General features: G+C 43.3%; 1 protein-coding gene across 1 annotated transcript; it reads left to right on the top strand.

Moving 5' to 3' along the window:
- The first annotated feature begins 6,560 nt into the window (after positions 1-6,560).
- On the top strand, positions 6,561-20,616 carry LOC137345004 (uncharacterized). The gene is made up of 13 exons (XM_068008337.1): positions 6,561-6,818; positions 8,418-8,542; positions 8,725-8,854; positions 9,523-10,764; positions 11,517-11,651; positions 12,063-12,250; positions 12,320-12,417; positions 16,812-16,939; positions 17,014-17,203; positions 18,496-18,643; positions 18,723-18,801; positions 19,203-19,331; positions 20,449-20,616. The coding sequence occupies exons 1-13, from the start codon at positions 6,611-6,613 to the stop codon at positions 20,562-20,564; spliced, it is 2,916 nt and encodes a 971-aa protein (XP_067864438.1). The 5' UTR covers positions 6,561-6,610; the 3' UTR covers positions 20,565-20,616.
- Positions 20,617-20,990: the final 374 nt, after the last annotated feature.

The following is a 20,990-nucleotide window of genomic DNA, read 5'->3' as shown; positions in this document are numbered from 1 at the left end:
ACTGAATTAGGATCACCGTCACCAAAATGCTCTCCCACAGATACCCCATTGCCACCTGCCCAGCTTCGTTCCCTAAAACTAAGTCCAGAACTGCCCCCTCTCTTGTTGGGCTTGCTACCTACTGGCTAAAAAAGTTCTCCTGAATGCATTTTAAGAATTCTGTGCCCTCCATACCTTTTACGCTGATTCTATCCCAGTTAATATTAGGGTAGTTGAAATCCCCTACTATTACTGCCCAATTGTTTTTGCACTTCTCAGACATTTGCCTACATATTTGTTTTTCTATCTCCCTCTGACTGTTTGGGGGGTCTGTAGTACACTCCCAGCAGTGTGATTGCCCCTTTTTTGTTCTTCAGTTCAACCCATATGGCCTCATTTGATGATCCTTCTAACATATCATCCCTCCTCACAGCTGTAATCGTTTCTTTAACCAATATTGTGACCCCCCTTCCTTTTTTATCCCCCTCTCTATCTCATCTGAAAACCCTGTAACCAGGAATGTTGAGCTGCCATTCCTGCTCTTCTTTACACCATGTTTCAGTAGTAGCTATGACTTCATACTTCCACATATCTATTTGTGCCCTCAGCTCATCTGCCTTATTCACTAGACTCCTTGCATTGAAATATATGCTATTATCACTGCCAAACTCCTGTTTTGTCTATTTTCTAGCCTTCGTTTCCTTTGCCTTCCAAACTCACTTACTAATTTTCTGCCTTCCATTTCTAGCTTTGCTTCTCTCCCTTCTGAATCTACGGTTACATTCCCATCCCTCTGCCAAGCAAGTTGTGTGGAGGATGCAAAGAGGCTTCAAGGCGATTTAGACAAGTTGAGTGAGTGGGCAAATACATGGCAGATGCAGTATAATGTGGATAAATGTGAAATTATCCACTTCGGAAGGAAAAACAGAAAGTATTATTTAAATGGTGATAGATTGGGGAATGTTGATGTACAAAGGGACCTGGGTGTCCTTGTACACCAGTCACTAAAAGCAAACATGCAGGTGCAGCAAGCAGTTAGGAAGGCAAATGGTATGTTGGCCTTCATTGCAAGAGGATTTGAGTACAGGAGCAAGGATATCTTACTGCAGTTATACAGGGCCTTGGTGGAGTATTGTGTGCAGTTTTGGTCTCCTTACCTAAGAAAGGATATACTTGCCATAGAGGGAGTGCAGCGAAGGTTCACCAGACTGATCCCTGGGATGGCAGGACTGTCGTATGAGGAGAGATTGGGTCGACTCAGCCTGTATTCACTTGAGTTTAGAAGAATGAGAGGGGATCTCATTGAAACATATAAAATTCTGACAGGGCTAGACAGACTGGATGCAAGGAGGATGTTTCCCCTGGCTGGTGGGGGGGGGGTCCAGAACCAGGGGTCACAGTCTCAGGATACAGGTTAGGACATTTCGGACTGAGATGAGGAGAAATTTCTTCACTCAGTGGGTGGTGAACCTGTGGAATTCTCTACCACAGAAGGCTGTGGAGGCCAAGTCACTGAATATATTTAAGAAGGAGCAAGATAGATTTCTAGACACAAACGGCATCAAGGGGTATGGGGAGAGAGTGGGAATATGGTATTGAGATAGAGGATCAGCCATGATCATATTGAATGGCGAAGCAGGCTCGAAGGGCCGAATGGCCTACTCCTGCTCCTATTTTCTATGTTTCTATGTTTCTAAGCTAGTTTAAACCCTCCCCAACAGCACTAGCAAACCTCTCCACGATGATATTGGTCCTGGCCCTGTTGAGGTACAACCCGTCCAACTTGTACAGATCCCACCACACCCAGAACTGGTCCCAATGCCTCAGGAATCTAAAGCTCTCCCTCCTGCACCATCTCTCCAGCCACGCGTTCATCTGCTCTATCTTCCTATTTCTGTACTCACTAGCCCGTGGCCCCGGCAGTAATCCAGAGATGACTACCTTTAAGGTCCTGCTTATTAATCTCTTTCCTAGCTCCCTAAAATCTGCCTGCAGGACCTCACCCCTCTTTCTACCTATGTCATTGGTGATGATACGGATCATGACCTCTGGCTGTTGAAGGGGAAAAATTTTCAGGGCTATGGGGAAAGGGCAGGGGAATGGGATTAATTGGACAGCTCTTTCAAAGAGCCAGCACAGGCATGAGAGGCTGAATGGCTTCCTACTGTGCTGTATCATAGAATCATAGAATGGTTACAGCACAGAAGGAGGCCATTCAGCCCATCAAGCCCGTGCCGGCTCTTTGTAAGAGCAATCCAGTTAGTCCCATTACCCTGCTCTTTCCTTGTAGCTCTGCAAATTTTTTCCCTTCAAGTATTTATCCAATTCCTTTTTGAAAGCCATGATTGAATCTGCTTCCACCACCCTTTCAGGCAGCGCATTCCAGATCATAACTACTCACTGCGTAAAAAAGATTTTCCTTGAGTTGCCTTTGGTTCTTTTGCCAATCACCTTAAATCCTCTGGTTCTCAACCCTTCTGCGCATCATTCTGTGATTCTATGACTGTTGTGAATGCAGGCAAATAGGGTTTCCAATCTGTGCCAGCGATGATCCACAAACAACAAATTAAATGAATAATCATTATAGACAGGATAAATCTAATTGATCTCTTTTCAGCCACTTTTCCAGCTGACAGTGGGTTGGAGGCTTCTCGATATGTACTGTAATACAGTTACAAGTCTCGTAAACTGAATAGATTCTATTAAGTATCTAGCGATAAGGATCATGACCCAGGCACAAGCCAAGCACGGATCATGACCCAGGCCCCAGAGAGCAGCGTATCTCTTAAACTCGCCAGAGTAGTATCAACTTTAAAAAATATACGTAGATCTGGCAATCGTGAATCTCAAAATGCTGTCTTATTTATGTAAGTGTAACTTAATTTTTTGTCTTTATTATTTTCATGAATTAATGGTTACATATTTCGAATTGCTATTGTAATGCTCCTTGAGGAGATATAGAAAGTACCCTGTTCTATCATTTTTTGATCCAAAGTGGATGACCTCACTTTTGCCGACACTGAATTCCATTTGCCACAGTTTTGCCCATTCACCTAATCTATCAATATCCCTATGTAATTTTATGTTTTCATCTACACTGCTTACAATGCCACCAATCTTTGTGTCATCAGCAAACTTAGTTATGAGACTTTCTATGCCTTCATCTAAGTAGTTAATAAATATTGTGAATAATTGAGGCCCCAAGACAGATCCCTGCTCTCTGTCGCCTTTCGCTCAGCCAACTTCCGAACCAAGTCCATACTTTTCCCTCGATTCCATGGGCTTCTATCTTAGCTAACAGTCTCTTATGTGGGATTTTATCAAATGCCTTCTGGAAGTCCATATAAATAACATCCATTGACATTCCCCTGTCCACTACTTTAGTCACCTCTTCAAAAAATTCAATCAGGTTTATCAGGCATGACTCACCTTTCACAAATCCATGCTGGCTCTCTCTGATTAACTGAAAATTCTCGAGGTGTTCAGTCACCCTATCCTTAATTATAGACTCCAGCATTTTCCCCACAACAGATGTTAGGCTAACTGGTCTATAATTCTCTGGTTTCCCTCTCTCTCCTTTCTTAAAAAGAGGAGTGACATGTGCAATTTTCCAATCTAGAGGGACAGTTCCTGAATCTAGAGAACTTTGAAAGATTATAGGTAATAGAATATGATCAAACAAAAATAACATTATAAGCTGATTTTCTTGTGCCAAAAACAAAAATGACAAAATTACTAAACCTTAATTTTCTGCAGTTAAAAACATATTTTTTAACTGGCTCAGAAGAGATCAATTAGATTTATCCTGTCTATAATCATTATTCATTTCATTTGTTATTTGTGGATCATTGGCACAGAGTGGATATAAACATAAATAGAGCAGGCCATGGGCAGCAATGAAACATGATAAATATCTCCACTCGTTGGACTGACTGTAACTCTTCCTCAATCCCTTCACCCATGAGTTACCGAGTCACCCACACTAGTAAATTTATTGCACCTTACTATTGCCGATGACACAGCCTTTATTTATCTTGTCATTGTGTCTCACTGTAAGCCAAGCGTTCATTAGCTGAATGTAATGACTGGGGTGTGTTCATACAATTTCCCCTATATAATAAATATAGAAATAAGTAAACACATTAATGTTATTTGAAATACAGCAGAAACGCTAAGGAATTCAAGGGATATCTACGAGACCCCCGGGGTAGGGTAGTGGAATCATTAAGAAACACTTAGATGTGTGTTGTGGATGGTTGAAGTAGAGTGGACTGAATGACTCTCCTCGACTGTATCTACCTTAGGATCTTGTAAAAAAACAAACCAAGGAACATACTAGTCCATCTTTACTTGCAATCTTCTGACCGAAAATTGAAATGTGACATTTTACAGAACAAATCAATCCGTTCTTCCCATCTCCACAGCCTCTGCTTCATACCATGAGCTGTTTGCATATCACCAAGCTGGGTTCAACAGGGCTATGATTCTAACAAGATGCCATTTTCCCTCTTTTACATACACAATATTGTTCCTTATCTTTGGTCACCCGGTGCAGAAAGGGGTGGGGCAAGTCGGCGAACCTCCTCGTGGGTCTGCTCCTGGGCCTGGCTAAGTTGGCCATCTCCAGGCCCAGGTTGGACGCGGCCCGTGGGGGCGGTCGCTCCGGCCACCTGCCTCTTTTCTGTGGTCTCGTCCACGCCCGGGTGCCCCTGGAGAAGGCGCATGCCGTGTCTGTCGGTACGCTTGAGGCCTTCAGCGACCGGTGGGCGCAGCAGTGTATAGTGGACACCAGGCATAATATTATTTTGTACTTTGATAAGTCTCTTTTCCTTTTTGTTTAAGTTCTTTTATTAGTAGGGGGCACATTTATCATTTTGTTTTTAGCTGATGTCACTGGGGCAAACCAATGCAACCTAATTGGTTAAATTATAAAAGGCATACACAATATCATTTTACAAGACCTCCTCCTGGAATCCTACCAAGGGCAGGTTACAATATCCACATCATCAAACTGCTAAACATGATGGGAAAGTACTAACACAGCCATACATTCATTTTTGCTATTTAACAAAAAAACTTGCTTTTCCCTTCAGGACCATCGTACGTTATAAATACATTAATACTGGTGAGTGATCAGCAATTGATCAGATAAGTACTTACAACCTCACTGGAGTTGCTTCCAAACAATCAAGATTCCGCGGATAGAAGCTAACAGACAAATCATATTTCCTCACTTGGCTTCCTGCTCCCAAGATTTTAAAACTTTTCTTTCCTAATTATGTTTTATTTCCCGTTAAGGACAAAAATGACAATTTACAAACCTGGAGTGTGGCAGTGTTACCAAAGGCACCAGTAGACCTGCACAGAACCTGTCCGGATAAACGGTAATACAATTCAGTCCACCGACAATGACACCTTCAGAATGAATCCAAAGTGTGCAGAGAGTCATACTTATGTAAGAAAGAATGAATTTTTATTTATACAGTACTTTTCACATCTTCAGGACATCCCAAAATGTCTTTCAGCCAATGAATTACTTTTTGAAGTGCAGTAGGGAAACACGGCACTCAATTTACACACAGCAAGGTCCCACAAACAGAAATGAGATGAGTGACTGGGCCATCTGTTCTGATGGTGTTGGTTGGGGGAATGGAACTCATATCACAGAAGCCAAACCGGTCCCAGAAAATGAAACTGTGCTCAGGCAGCACAGAGAGAAGAGTTGCAATCATATCATAGCTGCTCCTTGTAGACAACCCAGCACCATGTCTCTCTGGTTCTCTGTCCAGGCTTTCATTCTTCACCTTCATCAAGGGAAAGTGATGAGATTAGCTGCCTAACTCTTATGGTCTTCATTTTCACATCTGACAAAAATAGTCATAAAATAGCAATCCTCGGGATCGAATACTGGAATAAGGGCTTGAGCTGATTAAAGCAGGAGGCAATTAATCTGCTGGAGGCATCTTATTTCAGTACAGAATCTGCAGGATCATTCGTTATTGTTTTATTAGAAGCTGGATATTGAATTTTGTTTCAGGTCAATAATTTCCAGATGTTATAATAACATATGATTCAATGAAAACCTCCTGAATGCCTACTGCCCAAATGTATTAGTGATACATATAGAAGAACATATGGATGAAAGGATTATGATTTAGATAAAGTTTCAACACAGATGTCAATGTCAAAAAAACAAACTTGCATTGATTGTCTGAAAGAAGAGGCCCTGATCCTATCAGCTCGGATGGTTTTCAATCCAAATTCCAACCGCAAGGTGCAAAAAGATGAAGTGCAAGGACCTACTTGTCAATCATTGCTATAACGACCTGCCCATCAGTCAATCACTTCCATTGACTCCGGGCTGTTTATAGATAAATCATCACAATATATTGGGAATCAGTTTAACAGGAAAACCGGGGAGCATCAAATAAGCATAAGCATTTCCCTGCGGATTAGTTAATGATCCATTGCAAACAAATGGCATTAAGTGTATTTTTAGTTGGCTCGCTAGTTAACCGCACCCAATCGAATGCAGGGAGGTTTAATTTGCAATTGTAACATGGTTCACAGGGCAGAGAATTTCTCTTGAAAAGCACTCAGGCGCTCACTGTGAGGAAAGCAGCACTTCGAGATGGAGCTCTCGGTGATCTTTTTGTTTCTCTGGGGCAGCTGTTTCAGGGTTAGGGCGCTGGACTCACCCTCATCCCCCCGATTTCGGAGACATGTATCGGTCCAATATTTCGACTATCCCGAGGAGATTGCTTGCACGCCGTTGGGCGTCATGGTGCGAATTCGTAATGACTCGTTTCAGGGGATGTCCATTCGGCTTTCAGTCGTGGGTAAGTTATGAACCGTCGATGCTTTAAACTTCCCTTATTATTTCTCATTGTATCTAATTCTGCTGGTGGTCCCTTTTGCTCCTAGTGCTCAACTTCAATCCTCTTTCCCTTCAACTCTGCTCGTTTCCATCCCTTTGAACGAGGATGTTAAATCTGAATCAGGAAAGCTTTTATCTGACGATTATTACTCGGAGGAAAAAGTCGTGTCCACTCCTTTCCCTGGTGGTAAATTAACATGGAAGCTCTTGTAAACAGTCTCTACTTCCAGAATCTTTCCAAAGGCGGTTCCTATAGTAATCGTACCTGCCAGTGGTATTTCTCGTTCTCGCAATTCTTCCTCGCTCTTTAGTTCTTCCTCCCTCTGCTGGCAAAGCCTTTAACTGTTTTGGCCCCACACTCCTGCTTTCCTACTGTTCAAAAGCCTCAATCCAACTTGTTGATCATAATTGCTCACCTTCCTGTGGTTTTTTTCTGGTTATGAATTGTTAGCCTATAAGAAGGAAAATAACTTTGATATATCACCTTTCACAACATCCAAAAAAAAGTCTTCTCGCTAGGAGATTCCATGTCTCCGAAGCTCTTGAGGTATAGCTAACCAATCTGGATCTTTTGAAGGACCTCATTAGGTGTCAAAGAATGTCAGCCATCGGAAATGGTAATTAGCTGTGGTGCTGAAACCAGCTATAATTAGCATTGGTAATTCTGGAGTGATGTGGGTGTGAGCATTTCTTGTCTGTTCTTTAATCTGACCATTCTCTCTAGAGCTTCTTTGAAGGACAAACTCACTTTTTATACAGTGTCTTATTGTGTTGTCAGGATGTGCCAAAGCACTTGTGAATAGATTGCTTTTGAAATGTGGTTGCTGGTATAGAGACAAAATGCCAGTCAACTTGTGCAAGGATAGAATAGGCTAAGTGACATTTCTTCATATCTACACTTCCCTTGGCTGAAGTGTCACTAGAGTAACTATGTCCATCGGTCCAAGATCAATAAGGACTCACTGGTCCAGCATAAGCCTAGTTAGAAGAGGGGTTTCTCCACCTGTCATGTTTTTGTCCTTGCTCTGATGGCCCTGGAGAGGGAGCATGTGGTGGTCCCCTGGTATGCTTGAGCCCTTCTGCAACCAGTGAGCACTGCAGTGAAGTGTCTGATACACACAGATTTTTAGTTTTATAAGTTCCCTTTTTTTTGTTCTGTTGAATTTGGACTTTAATTCAATTTTGATTGTGCTTCCTTTAAGGGTGGTATTGCTTTTTGTATAAGCCTGTTCTGCATAAATCTTTAGCTTGAAATATTGTTTCTATTGACTGAAGTCAGTGGGCAGTCTGAACTATTTATGGCACAAGGATAAATGGATAATGGTGAAGTACACTCTCCCAGGCAGTTCCATGTATAATTGGTTCATAAGTGATGTGAGCTCACAATCCAAGTTGGGAAATGGGCTGCTTTATCTTGCTCTTGTGGCCATTTCTACGAGATAGCTAATTCTGTGCTGTTAATATCTAAATTGAGATGAACATGTCTTGACTGAAGCACTTGCTTCTGAACCTACAATTGTATTCAGATGTTTGCTTAATGAGCATGTTTCTGGTTAAACAGATGACTATGGTATACCAAGAGACTTCCGTTCATTGCCCAGCAGTTGTAAATATAGAACCATTCCACAGGCAGATGGGTCACTGCTTTTCAGTACTCCATACAATGGATGCTATGTTCATTTAATGGTAAGTGCATCTGTTTTAGTTAATATTTCTAATAATCATTTGACTATGACCTTGCATGGATTGGTGCTGGATAGAAATATGCTTCTGCTTGATTAGTAGTTGATCACTTTGCAGGACTGTTTGTATTAAGATTGCTTTCTATCAATTTATTGGATGTTAATTCTGTTCCCCTCCCCCTCTAGAATAAAACAGTAAGCATGGAGTTGAGGATTGATGGAATCGATGCATCCAGAAGGATAATAGTTATAGAGCGCATTCCTGTAAACTGTACCCTGCCATCGTTGCTGCCTCCATTGGTTCCTTCAGTGATCGGTAAGTCTTGGTCACCTTTTGTTGCAAAAAGTGTTTATCTCCAATGCATGATGACTTGTCTGCTGCCCTGCAGTGGGAAGTCTTTGTGCTGACATTTCAAACAATCTTCAATCCTTTCTTAGCCCAGTTCAATGTGGACTCTTATAAATCAGATTTGCTGCTTTTTTTTCTCCCCACCACGATGGGCCCCAGCATGTAATATGTGCTGACTGTCAGCACCAATAGCGCTGCACTGTCAGGTGACATTAAATGAGGGGTTGAGACCCTGTGGCCTGAAGGGCGTCCAGTTCATCAGATGCTCTGGCCAACAGTCATCAAACATTTGGTCACTCTGCTGTTTGAACTTGCTGTATTCAAATTGGCATTCCAAGTTGCACATAGTGACTATAAAATTAACCCACTAAATATGAAGTGCGTTGGGCAGTCTTGATCTGTTTCAATGCTGCCACTCCTTTGCTCTGCCAAGAAACCCTCCCAAAAATAGACTCCTTGCAGTGCTGCAATGTTAAAATATTGCACAGGTTGGCTCATAACTCCAACTTGTTCAGGAATGCAATCATTGGTGGGGGGGAAAGCATAGATTAAGATTGTGGAAATGTTTATGGTAATTGCTGCTTTGTAAGCAGTCTCTACTCTTGCTCCTTTGTAATCATCTGTTTAAACTACAGTTCCAACCTGGACAACAGTAGGATCCACCCCAGTGGCTGTGAAGCCAGTTAATGCGACACCAGGAGTCGCCCCAGTGGATGTGAAGCCAGTTGATGCGACACCAGGAGTCACCCCATTGGATGTGAAGCCAGTTGATGTGACACCAGGAGTCACTCCCTTTGTGAAGCCAGTTGATGCGACACCAGTGGATGTGAAGCCAGTTGATGCGACACCAGGAGTCGCCCCAGTGGATGTGAAGCCAGTTGATGCGACACCAGGAGTCGCCCCAGTGGATGTGAAGCCAGTTGATGCGACACCAGGAGTCACCCAAGTGGATGTGAAGCCGGTTGATGCGACACCAGGAGCCACCCCAGTGGCTGTGAAGCCGGTTGATGCGACACCAGGAGTCACCCCAGTGGCTGTGAAGCCGGTTGATGCGACACCAGGAGTCGCCCCAGTGGATGTGAAGCCAGTTAATGCGACACCAGGAGTCACCCCATTGGATGTGAAGCCAGTTGATGTGACACCAGGAGTCACTCCCTTTGTGAAGCCAGTTGATGCGACACCAGTGGCTGTGAAGCCAGTTGATGCGACACCAGGAGTCGCCCCAATGGATGTGAAGCCAGTTGATGCGACACCAGTGGATGTGAAGCCAGTTGATGCGACACCAGGAGTCACTCCCTTTGTGAAGCCAGTTGATGTGAAGCCAGTTAATGCAACACCAGGAGTCACCGCAGTGGATGTGAAGCCAGTTGATGCGACACCAGGAGTCACCCCAGTGGATGTGAAGCCAGTTGATGCGACACCAGGAGTCACCCCAGTGGATGTGAAGCCAGTTGATGCGACACCAGGAGTCACCCCAGTGGATGTGAAGCCAGTTGATGCGACACCAGGAGTCACCCCAGTGGATGTGAAGCCAGTTGATGCGACACCAGGAGTCACCCCAGTGGATGTGAAGCCAGTTGATGCGACACCAGGAGTCACCCCAGTGGATGTGAAGCCAGTTGTTGCGACACCAGGAGTCACCCCAGTGGATGTGAAGCCAGTTGATGCGACACCAGGAGCCACCCCAGTGGCTGTGAAGCCAGTTGATGCGACACCGGGAGTCACCCCAGTGGCTGTGAAGCCAGTTGATGCGACACCGGGAGCCACCCCAGTGGATGTGAAGCCAGTTGATGCGACACCAGGAGTCACCCCAGTGGATGTGAAGCCAGTTAATGCGACACCGGGAGCCACCCCTGTGGATGTGAAGATTAATGGAGGTATAGTATGCTTCTGTACACCTGAAGTCAGTTTGCCAGTGAGGTTGGCCTTCATGAGGCTTGGAGTGTAAAGCGCGTGGTCAACTTGTCTTGGTAAAAGTTGATAGGGCAGGATTAGATTTGAAATGCAGTCTTTAGTGATCCAGATAATATAACTCTTTAATCTCTCCTGGGAAGAGTTGGATTGTGGCAAAAAGTCATTCTCCCATGCTTTTAAAAATAAAGCACCCTGGGACTTCCTGGTGTAGTGAGTGATTTCTCCCATGCAGGCTCTAGTCTGACAGACCTTGAGACTTGTCTTTGAGAAGTGCAGGTGGATAAGCAAATTCTCAGATGTTGGTTTGTCTCGTGTAGTTAGTGGAAATTAAGGTAGAACAAGTGTTTGAATGTGAAATCAAATGCAGTTTGGGTAATCTGGATAGCCATCCTAATTTGTTTCACATGATTTTGTCACTGAAGTAGAGGTAAATTACCTATGGTGTTTGTCCACACTTCATAACTCTTTTGTGCCAGATGGGAGATTCCAAACTTGATCCAGAGCTGGCAGCGACATAATGATCAATGTAGCAAAATTGAATAGGAATCATTGCCCTAGAATTGGACCTTTGAATTAACCTCACATTTTTAATGGGCAGTGAGATTTCTGAAGTATGTCTGAAGCAAGAGTAATTGGAATAAACACTAGTGTTGTGTTAATTTTTTAAACTGCAATTCACCACTTGGTATTCATTGTAACCTTTACCTCCTTGTAGATATGATTTGTGATATTGATGCCAAGGACCGTGTAGACTGTGGAAATGCTGCACTTGGTGAGCTGGCGTGTGGTGCTAAAGGATGCTGCTATGATCCAGTCAATGTGCAGACCTCTTGCTTTTATGGAAAAACAGGTTGGGTTTTATTTAGTTCTCCAGAAAATGGCTATGAATGGGAGCTTTGCAGTTTCTTGGGTTCAGACTTCAGCCCTTAGTCTCGTGCACATGCAGGCCTTGTTCTGAATTTGCCACTGAACATAACTAGGTGTGGGCCATATGGCTCTTCAAGCCTGATCTGCCATTCAGTAAGATGGTGGCTGATGTTTAACCTCAATGTCACCTTAAGGTGAACAAGTTCTGTTGGCATGGGTCTATGGCATCACTTTAACTGGGGCTGAAGTGCATGCAGAAAGCTTGAGGCCTGTTGAAATTTGATATTAATTTAGTGTAAATTTGAGGTTTTAATGTTCCACTGATCTAGTCTGATACTGTTTCATTCCTTGTTATATGGAACACTTTGCTAATTGCATATGACTTTTCCCCCAGCTTATATTGACTGCACAAACAATGGGCTATTTACCATTGTAGTCCCCAGGGTTGCAACAGTGCCCCCACTGAATCTTGGCTCTGTTTACTTGGTGAATAACGCAAGTTCTGAATGCATCCCTGTTGCCAGGACATCTGAATTTATTGTCTTCAGCTTTCCTTTGAATTCATGCGGGTCCATGCAAATGGTAAGTGGTTTTGCTTGGTGGTGGGGGAAGGAGAGGAGCAAGTGTCTCATCAAAACCCTTTTTTTATAGATTGATGGACAAAACATCACTTACACAGTCGATATCATGGCAAAAAGGAGAATCCGAAATGGATCTCGTGGCTCTATAACCAGAGACAGTACTTTCAGGTAAGCTTGTGAATACTGAACTGGGTAATGGTTTTGGTCTATTGAAATAGTTGCCACCAAGCTTTCTAACTTGTACTTGGGTTCCAATTGGAAAGGATTTAAAAATTGCACTGTGGCAGCTGGTGAGGTCATGGGAGTTTATCTGAAGGGTTGGCAAGACCAGACCCATGTGATCACAAGATGGCATGGCTTTGTGCACCATTGACTAACAGTAATGCAACTAAAGAGGCAAAAATACAAGGAGACAGAACCTATGGTAAACTTGAAGCCTCAAACTTTAGGACCCCCCCCCCCCCCCCCCCAGAAGGAAGCTCTAAGATTGGCTGCCTACTTGGCATCAGAGGCCATACTTTCACTACCTGGTCCTGGTCCCGAACACCATGTGTTAATTACTTGAACATGGGACTACAATGCAATAATGGCAACTATTCCTTCAGGCAAGTGCCACAAGATCACTAGTTCTTAACCCCCAAGGGTCTTGTCAGCCAAAAAATGTATCTTACGCCACCACCCCCCCCCCCCCCCCCCCCAAACCCCACAGACTGACCACTTCTGCAGACTCCAGGATGGTATGTTGCCTCCCTGGTGCAAGGGTCAAGGATGTCTCGGAGCGGCTGCAGGACATTCTGGAGGGGGAGGGTGAACAGCCAGTTGTCGTGGTGCATATAGGCACCAACGATATAGGTAAAACACAGGATGAGGTCCTACAAGCTGAATTTAGGGAGTTAGGAGTTAAACTAAAGAGTAGGACCTCAAAGGTAGTAATCTCAGGATTGCTACCAGTGCCACGGGTTAGTCAGTAGGAATGACAGGATAGCTAAGATGAATACGTGGCTTGAGAGATGGTGCAAGATGGAGGGATTCAAATTCCTGGGCCATTGGAACCGGTTCTGGGGGAGGTGGGACCAGTACAAATTGGACGGTCTGCATCTGGGCAGGACTGGAACCAATGTCCTAGGGGGAGTGTTTGCCAGTGCTGTTGGGGAGGGTTTAAACTAATGTGGCAGGGGGATGGGAACCGATGCAGGAAGTCAGTGGGAAATAAAGTGGTGACAGAAACAAAACGCAGTAAGGGAGAGTGTACAGAACATGACCGGACAGATGGTCTGAGAAAGCAGGGCAAAGACCAAGGGAAGTCTAGATTAAACTGCATTTATTTCAATGCAAGAAGTCTGATGGGCAAGGCAGATGAACTCAGGGCATGGATGGGTACATGGGACTGGGATGTTATAGCTATTACTGAAACATGGCTAAGGGAGGGGCAGGACTGGCAGCTCAATGATCCAGGGTACAGATGCTATAGGAAAGATAGAGCAGGAGGTAAGAGAGGAGGGGGAGTTGCGTTCTTGATTAGGGAGAACATCACGGCAGTAGTGAGAGGGGATATATCCGAGGGTTCGCCCACTGAGTCTATATGGGTAGAACTGAAAAATAAGAAGGGAGAGATCACTTTGATAGGATTGTACTACAGACCCCCAAATAGTCAACGGGAAATTGAGGAGCAAATATGTAAGGAGATTAGACAGCTGCAAGAAAAATAGGGTGGTAATAGTAGGGGACTTTAACTTTCCCAACATTGACTGGGACAGCCATAGCATTAGGGGCTTGGATGGAGAGAAATTTGTTGAGTGTATTCAGGAGGAATTTCTCATTCAGTATGTGGATGGCCTGACTAGAGAGGGGGCAAAACTTGACCTCCTCTTGGGAAATAAGGAAGGGCAGGTGACAGAAGTGTTAGTGAGGGATCACTTTGGGACCAGTGATCATAATTCCATTAGTTTTAAGATAGCTATGGAGAAGGATAGGTCTGGCCCAAAAGTTAAAATTCTAAATTGGGGAAAGGCCAATTTTGATGGTATTAGACAGGAACTTTCAGAAGTTGATTGGGAGAGTCTGTTGGCAGGCAAAGGGACGTCTGGTAAGTGGGAGGCTTTCAAAAGGGTGTTAACCAGGGTTCAGGGTAAGCACATTCCTTATAAAGTGAAGGGCAAGGCTGGTAGAAGTAGGGAACCTTGGATGACTCGGGAGATTGAGGCACTAGTCAAAAAGAAGGAGGCATATGACATGCATAGGCAGCTGGGATCAAGTGGATCCCTTGAAGAGTATAGAGATTGCCGGAGTAGAGTTCAGAGAAATCAGGAGGGCAAAAAGGGGATATGAGATTGCTTTGGCAGATCAGGCAAAGGTGAATCCAAAGAGCTTTTACAAATACATAAAGGGCAAAAGGGTAACTAGGGAGAGAGTAGGGCCTCTTAAGGATCAACAAGGTCATCTATGTGCGGAACCACAAGAGATGGGTGAGATCCTGAATGAATATTGCACATCGGTATTTACGGTTGAGAAAGGCATGGATGTTAGGGAACTTGGGGAAATAAATAGTGATGTCTTGAGGAGTGTACATATTACAGAGAGGGAGGTGCTGGACGTCTTAACGCGCATCAAGGTAGATAAATCTCCGGGACCTGATGAAATGTATCCCAGGATGTTATGGGAGGTTAGGGAGGAAATTGCGGGTCCCCTAGCAGAGATATTTGAATCATCCACCGCTACAGGTGAGGTGCCTGAAGATTGGAGGGTAGCAAATGTTGTGCCTTTGTTTAAGAAGGGCGGCAGGGAAAAGCCTGGGAACTACAGACCAGTGAGCCTGACATCTGTAGTGGGTAAGTTGTTAGAGGGTATTCTGAGGGACAGGATCTACAGGCATTTGGAGAGGCAGGGACTGATTAGGAACAGTCAGCATGGTTTTGTGAGGAAAATCATGTCTCTCGAATTTGAGTTTTTTGAAGGGGTAACCAAGAAGATAGATGAGGGCTGTGCAGTAGACGTGGTCTACATGGACTTCAGCAAAGCATTTGACAAGGTACCGCATGGTAGGTTGTTACATAAGGTTAAATCTCATGGGATCCAAGGTGAGGTAGCCAATTGGATACAAAATTGGCTTGACGACAGAAGACAGAGGGTGGTTGTCGAGGGTTGTTTTTCAAACTGGATGCCTGTGTCCAGCGGTGTGCCTCAGGGATCGGTGCTGGGTCTGCTGTTATTTGTTACTTGTATTAATGATTTGGATGAGAATTTAGGAGGCATGGTTAGTAAGTTTGCAGATGACACCAAGATTGGTGGCATTGTGGACAGTGAAGAAGGTTATCTAGGATTGCAACAGGATCTTGATAAATTGGGCCAGTGGGCCGATGAATGGCAGATGGAGTTTAATTTAGATAAATGTGAGGTGATGCATTTTGGTAGATCGAATCGGGCCAGGACCTACTCCGTTAATGGTAGGGCGTTGAGGAGAGTTATAGAACAAAGAGATCTAGGAGTACAGGTTCATAGCTCCTTAAAAGTGGAGTCACAGGTGGATAGGGTGGTGAAGAAGGCATTCAGCATGCTTGGTTTCATTGGTCAGAACATTGAATGCAGGAGTTGGGATGTCTTGTTGAAGTTGTACAGGGCATTGGTGAGGCCACACTTGGAGTACTGTGTACAGTTCTGGTCACCCTATTATAGAAAGGATATTATTAAACTAGAAAGAGTGCAGAAAAGATTTACTAGGATGCTACCGGGACTTGATGGTTTGACTTATAGGGAGAGGTTGGATAGACTGAGACTTTTTTCCCTGGAGAGTAGGAGGTTAAGGGGTGATCTTATAGAAGTCTATAAAATAATGAGGGGCATAGATAAGGTCGATAGTCAAAATCTTTTCCCAAAGGTAGGGGAGTCTATAACGAGGGGGCACAGATTTAAGGTGAGAGGGGAGAGATACAAAAGGATCCAGAGGGGCAATTTTTTCACTCAAAGGGTGGTGAGTGTCTGGAACGAGCTGCCAGAGGCAGTAGTAGAGGCGGGTACAATTTTGTCTTTTCAAAAGCATTTGGACAGTTACATGGGGAAGATGGGTATCGAGGGATATGGGCCAAGTGCAGGCAATTGGGACTAGCTTAGTGGTATAAACTGGGCGACATGGACATGTTGGGCCGAAGGGCCTGTTTCCATGTTGTAACTTCTATGATTCTATGATATTAAAGTTCTAACTGATGTACTTTGTCACATTGCTAAAGTTGTCATAAGCCCTTCCTTAATTGGGTGCTCAAAGAGCCTGTCCATTTCTTGTGTGGTAATGGAGTCAATAATGATATGGGAAGGGCATTAAACCTGGCCCTATTGAAGAGCTACACTTTTTTGCTGTGCTCCTTCTCTTCCATACCCCTGCCCCAAAATATCAACCTTGATTCTTGTCAGGTTTCATAACTAGAATTAAAAGCTTGGGAGGCCTGTTGCACCAGTTGATTGGCACTTCCTTTCAGCTCATCCATTTTTGGTAGTTTTGCACTGTGGCATTATTGAAATATTCTGTATGATTCTTTAAGCATTATGCTTTAATGTTGTTTCACTCATAGGCTGCATGTGATATGCCACTTAACTGGCAGTAGGAACATTCCTTTGATGCTGGTGGTGAACACTCCTTCGCCCCTGCCTTTTGTAGTGAAGGATGGTGTCCTCAAAATGGAAATGAGGATTGCAAAAGGTAATGAAGGCTTAACTTAGTCTGAAGAATACTAGGCCTGTACACTTTGTTGCTGATCTAGTTTATTTCCACAGAGGAGTCATACAGTACTTGGTTTGCTGATGAAGACTACCCGATAGTGAAATTTCTTAGGGAGCCAGTGTATGTAGAAGTACATCTTCTCCACAGAGTGGATGCTAATATTGCACTGGTCCTGAATGACTGTTGGGCAACCCAAACATCTGACCCTCATCATGGCAAACAATGGAGCATTCTTGTGAATGGGCAAGTATACTTCCAATTTCCCTTTTCTCTTAAAATGCCTCCATCCTTGAGGGCTTGAGCAAAATATGCTGTTTGAGTTAACATGAGATGGGAAGTTCCTTAGACTAGATTTGACCGTGGCTGTTTAAATTCTTGCATGATACAAAAGCACTCAACCAGGTGTACAAAGGTTAGTTGCACTTGTCCAGTTTATGACAACCCAATATGTGAACAGAAGTGCATGTTAATTCCAGTAAATCATTATCCCAGTCAACTAGTCTAATTATATGATCAACTGCATGGTTCCTTTTGTGATGTATAATTGGAATATTGTGACCCTGAAATTACCCCCATTCTTTGGCTACATGGGTGATTCATTTTGCTTATTGGATGAGTAACCATCACAAGATAGAAAGCAAATGTCCTGTGTGAATCCTTGTGTTGGGGCAGGAAAGAGAAACAAAACATTTGCTCAGTGAGCTTTGTCTAGCAGTCTGAGGCTAGCAACAGAGAAACTCCTTCACCTTGGGATTATGGCCAGGGCAGAGTTTACTTCCCAATAGATAATGCAGCGCTTGCTTTTGTATCTGGGTTCATGGCTTGAAAGTGACTGCTGCATTGAAACTTAGTTTGATTTTCTTGGCCTGAATTGCCACTTTCCTTCAAGGGCTGCTATAGTCATGCAAGACAAGTGTTATTAACTTGAAGCTGAGTATGTAATAGGTTAACATCCAGTTTCCCTTCTCCACACCCCGCCCCCCCCCCCCCCCCCCAACACCAGTTTAGTATTGGGAGTGGAGCTTGAACCTTGAACCTAGAGGCAAGAGCACGACCACTTAACCAAAACATAAGCATGTGATCTAGGCTGATCCTTCAGTGCAGAACGAAAATGCTGCACTTGGTGGTCTTTCTGCTGAAATAATAAACTGAGGCCCATCCATCCTCTTGGGTGGATGTGGAAGAGTTCTGGTGTCCTGGCAAACATTATCCCTCCAGCAACACCACTTAGTGAAGGATGGTGTCCTTTACTGCTTTTCAGGGTGCTGTGAATTGATTAATGGGAAAACAACCAGAGACTAAACTTCATTGGTTGTGAACTAGGTTGGGTGTAAAAGGAGTCTTTTTTTTTTCCCCCAACTTTCTGGTTTCACCATAGTATAACTAGTTATGGAGTTTTAAGCAATCCTAAAGTAGTAACAATGATTTTCACAGGAGCTAAACTGGATGGCAAGTAAGCATTCTCTATTTGACATTTTCTATTTCACCTTGAGAATCAAGAACACCACAACAACAGAGTCTGTTTTGTCCTCCAGGTGCCCCTATTATGGTGATAATTACTTGACCCAGTTACATGCGGTCGAGGCAACTTCCAGCTTGCCGTTTCCAACACATCACAAAAGGTTTGAAGTGAAGACCTTTGCATTTTGGGGCCGGAAAGTTCAAGCAATTTTGAATGGCGAGGTTAGGTTTTTAAATATAATTGTATTAAGCACCAACTCAGTAAGGAAGATTTTAAGAATAACTGTGCTCTCTCCTGTAGGTCTACTTCCATTGTAGTGCAACTGTGTGCCTTCTGTCTGAAATGGAGACGTGTGCCACAACTTGTGACACTGGCAAAAGTAAGAAGCACCTGAGACTTTCACAGTATTTGACGGCTGACTAATCTTGGCTTCAACTCTTCCACGTCAACTAGTTTCACATCTACATTATTTGAGAATCAGATTTTAGTACAATCTCATTAGCTGTCCTGTCTCTGACCAAGATGCAATTTGAGCTCCATGAAACTGCATTGTGCTGTATGCAGGAATCTTTGAACAGTGTTGCATGGTTAAAATACAATAGCAGGGTGCTGAGAGTCTTGCTAGTTGCTCTAGAAAACCATCTGCTTAAAATTTTCAGACTATTTCCTTCAGGAAAGGCTTAATTCAAAATTTCAGCCTGTTTTGAAATTGAAGTGGAACTTTAGTGCTTGTAGATTGCCCAAGATGGATAAAATCATTAACACTTTCTCCTTTACCAGGAATAGCCAGAAGTTCAGACTTTGACACTTCAACTGAGTCCCTACAGCAAGGACTGGTAACACTGAAGAGCCCCATAATTTTCACTCTTGCTGAGGAAAATAGTGTTGCAGAGTCCTCCCAGGCAAATGGTATGAAGTGTATTGCATGCTTATTCCTAACAATATGTTGGCATCTTAATCCAGAGTAATTGTAATGTGAAGACTGAACTGGCAGGTAATGAACTTTTTTGAAGGGCACTTTGCATGAACTTGCAAAATTGATTGCACAGGTCCAGCAAACATCATAATTGATATCTCCATTTCAAATGGAATACTTGCCTGGTCATGTGCATTTTGTAAAATACCCTAACCATTTAATTGGCTTATCTGGGGAAGTTGCTATATTCCACCGCAGCATTTCCTGCCTCTGGGCAGTACTTTCCTGCAGCTCCTTTCCCTTGCTCCACCTTTATTGGATGTCTTGTGTGCCAATGGGCTTTGTGCACAGTCACTGCAGTGCCCAAATTGTTGAAGTTCACTAACAAATGTGGAATAAATTGAACATTAACTCCTGCTATAGGTCATTGCAAAAGGTACAAACTAATTTTTGGCACTCGGGCAATTGTTAATTGTACTTCATGTTCATTTATAAACAGGGTTAAATTGCACCCAACCCTTTGGACAATAGACACATGGGTACCAAAAGAACATCATGGGCAAGAGCCCAGGTTGAAGGCAAAGCTTGGTAATCTGCTGTGCTGCATCTGCCTCCGCTGTAGTCAATGGACATTCTTTTTAACTTGGATAAGTCAAATGAATTGTACTGGATTATGCTGTAAATTTGCAGTGCTCTACTAGCTTTAATGCCTTTACTATAGGATCATGAGTCAGTGACAGTTCCTTATCAGGATATTTGGCTTCATATTGAAGAGCATGAGCTACAAGAACATTTCAGTTCTCTTTGGTAGAGTTGCTGGTTTGAATCTGGTCACCTGACTGGTGCACTTCACAAATCTCAGTCAGCACCATGGCTGGATGTGTGAACCGTTGGGAAATCCCTCAATTTTGAAGGAGAACGAATTGTATTTTGAGGCATCTGGCTATGAATCTGATCTAATGTAGCCTTGAGGTGTGAATGATATTGGTAAACTGCATGGAACTTTTTAGGGGTAGAGTGGGAATTTTTAAGGTTGAATGGGGAGGATAGATTCATTGCATGTAACCATTGGTATACGTATCTCACTAAACTTTACCTCTCTGTTTATAGAAAATATAGTTGATGCCATCCTACTTGCAGCAGTTGTGACATCCCTTGCATTGGCCTTGATCGCTGGACTAGTTCTATGCTGGAACTGTAAACAAATGTACAAGCGCAAGTCTTGAGTTCTGTTCAAGTTTTGGGATCAAAATACAGTATTAAAGGTTTATAAATCAAGTAACTTTGTTGTAGTTTGAATTTATGCAGCCCTGGTTCTGCAATAACTGCTGAAAATGAAATTAAACTCTTGTAAATGAATCTTTGCCTTTTTGTCCCATACTCAATGGGAAGGGCAGATTTCTTAATTTAAACTTTTTGGCTTATAACCAAATGGTCTCTGCCAAAGGTGAATCAACTGATCAATGATGACTTGCCAACAGGGGTACATTGCCTTTTGAAATGTGGCACTAAATCCCTGAAATTGGGTATTTAACATCTTTGAAAGTTGGCATATTGCTGGAGTGGGAGTCAAAACTATTAACATGACTGTCTGCCTATTTTAACCAAGACTAAGCAATTTAGTGTCTTGCATGATTTGATTTCAACTTTTG

This window comes from Heptranchias perlo, chromosome 28, assembly GCF_035084215.1.
Source record: "Heptranchias perlo isolate sHepPer1 chromosome 28, sHepPer1.hap1, whole genome shotgun sequence".
Taxonomy (NCBI): Eukaryota; Metazoa; Chordata; class Chondrichthyes; order Hexanchiformes; family Hexanchidae; genus Heptranchias; species Heptranchias perlo.
This window is presented reverse-complemented; position numbering and strand designations above follow the sequence as displayed.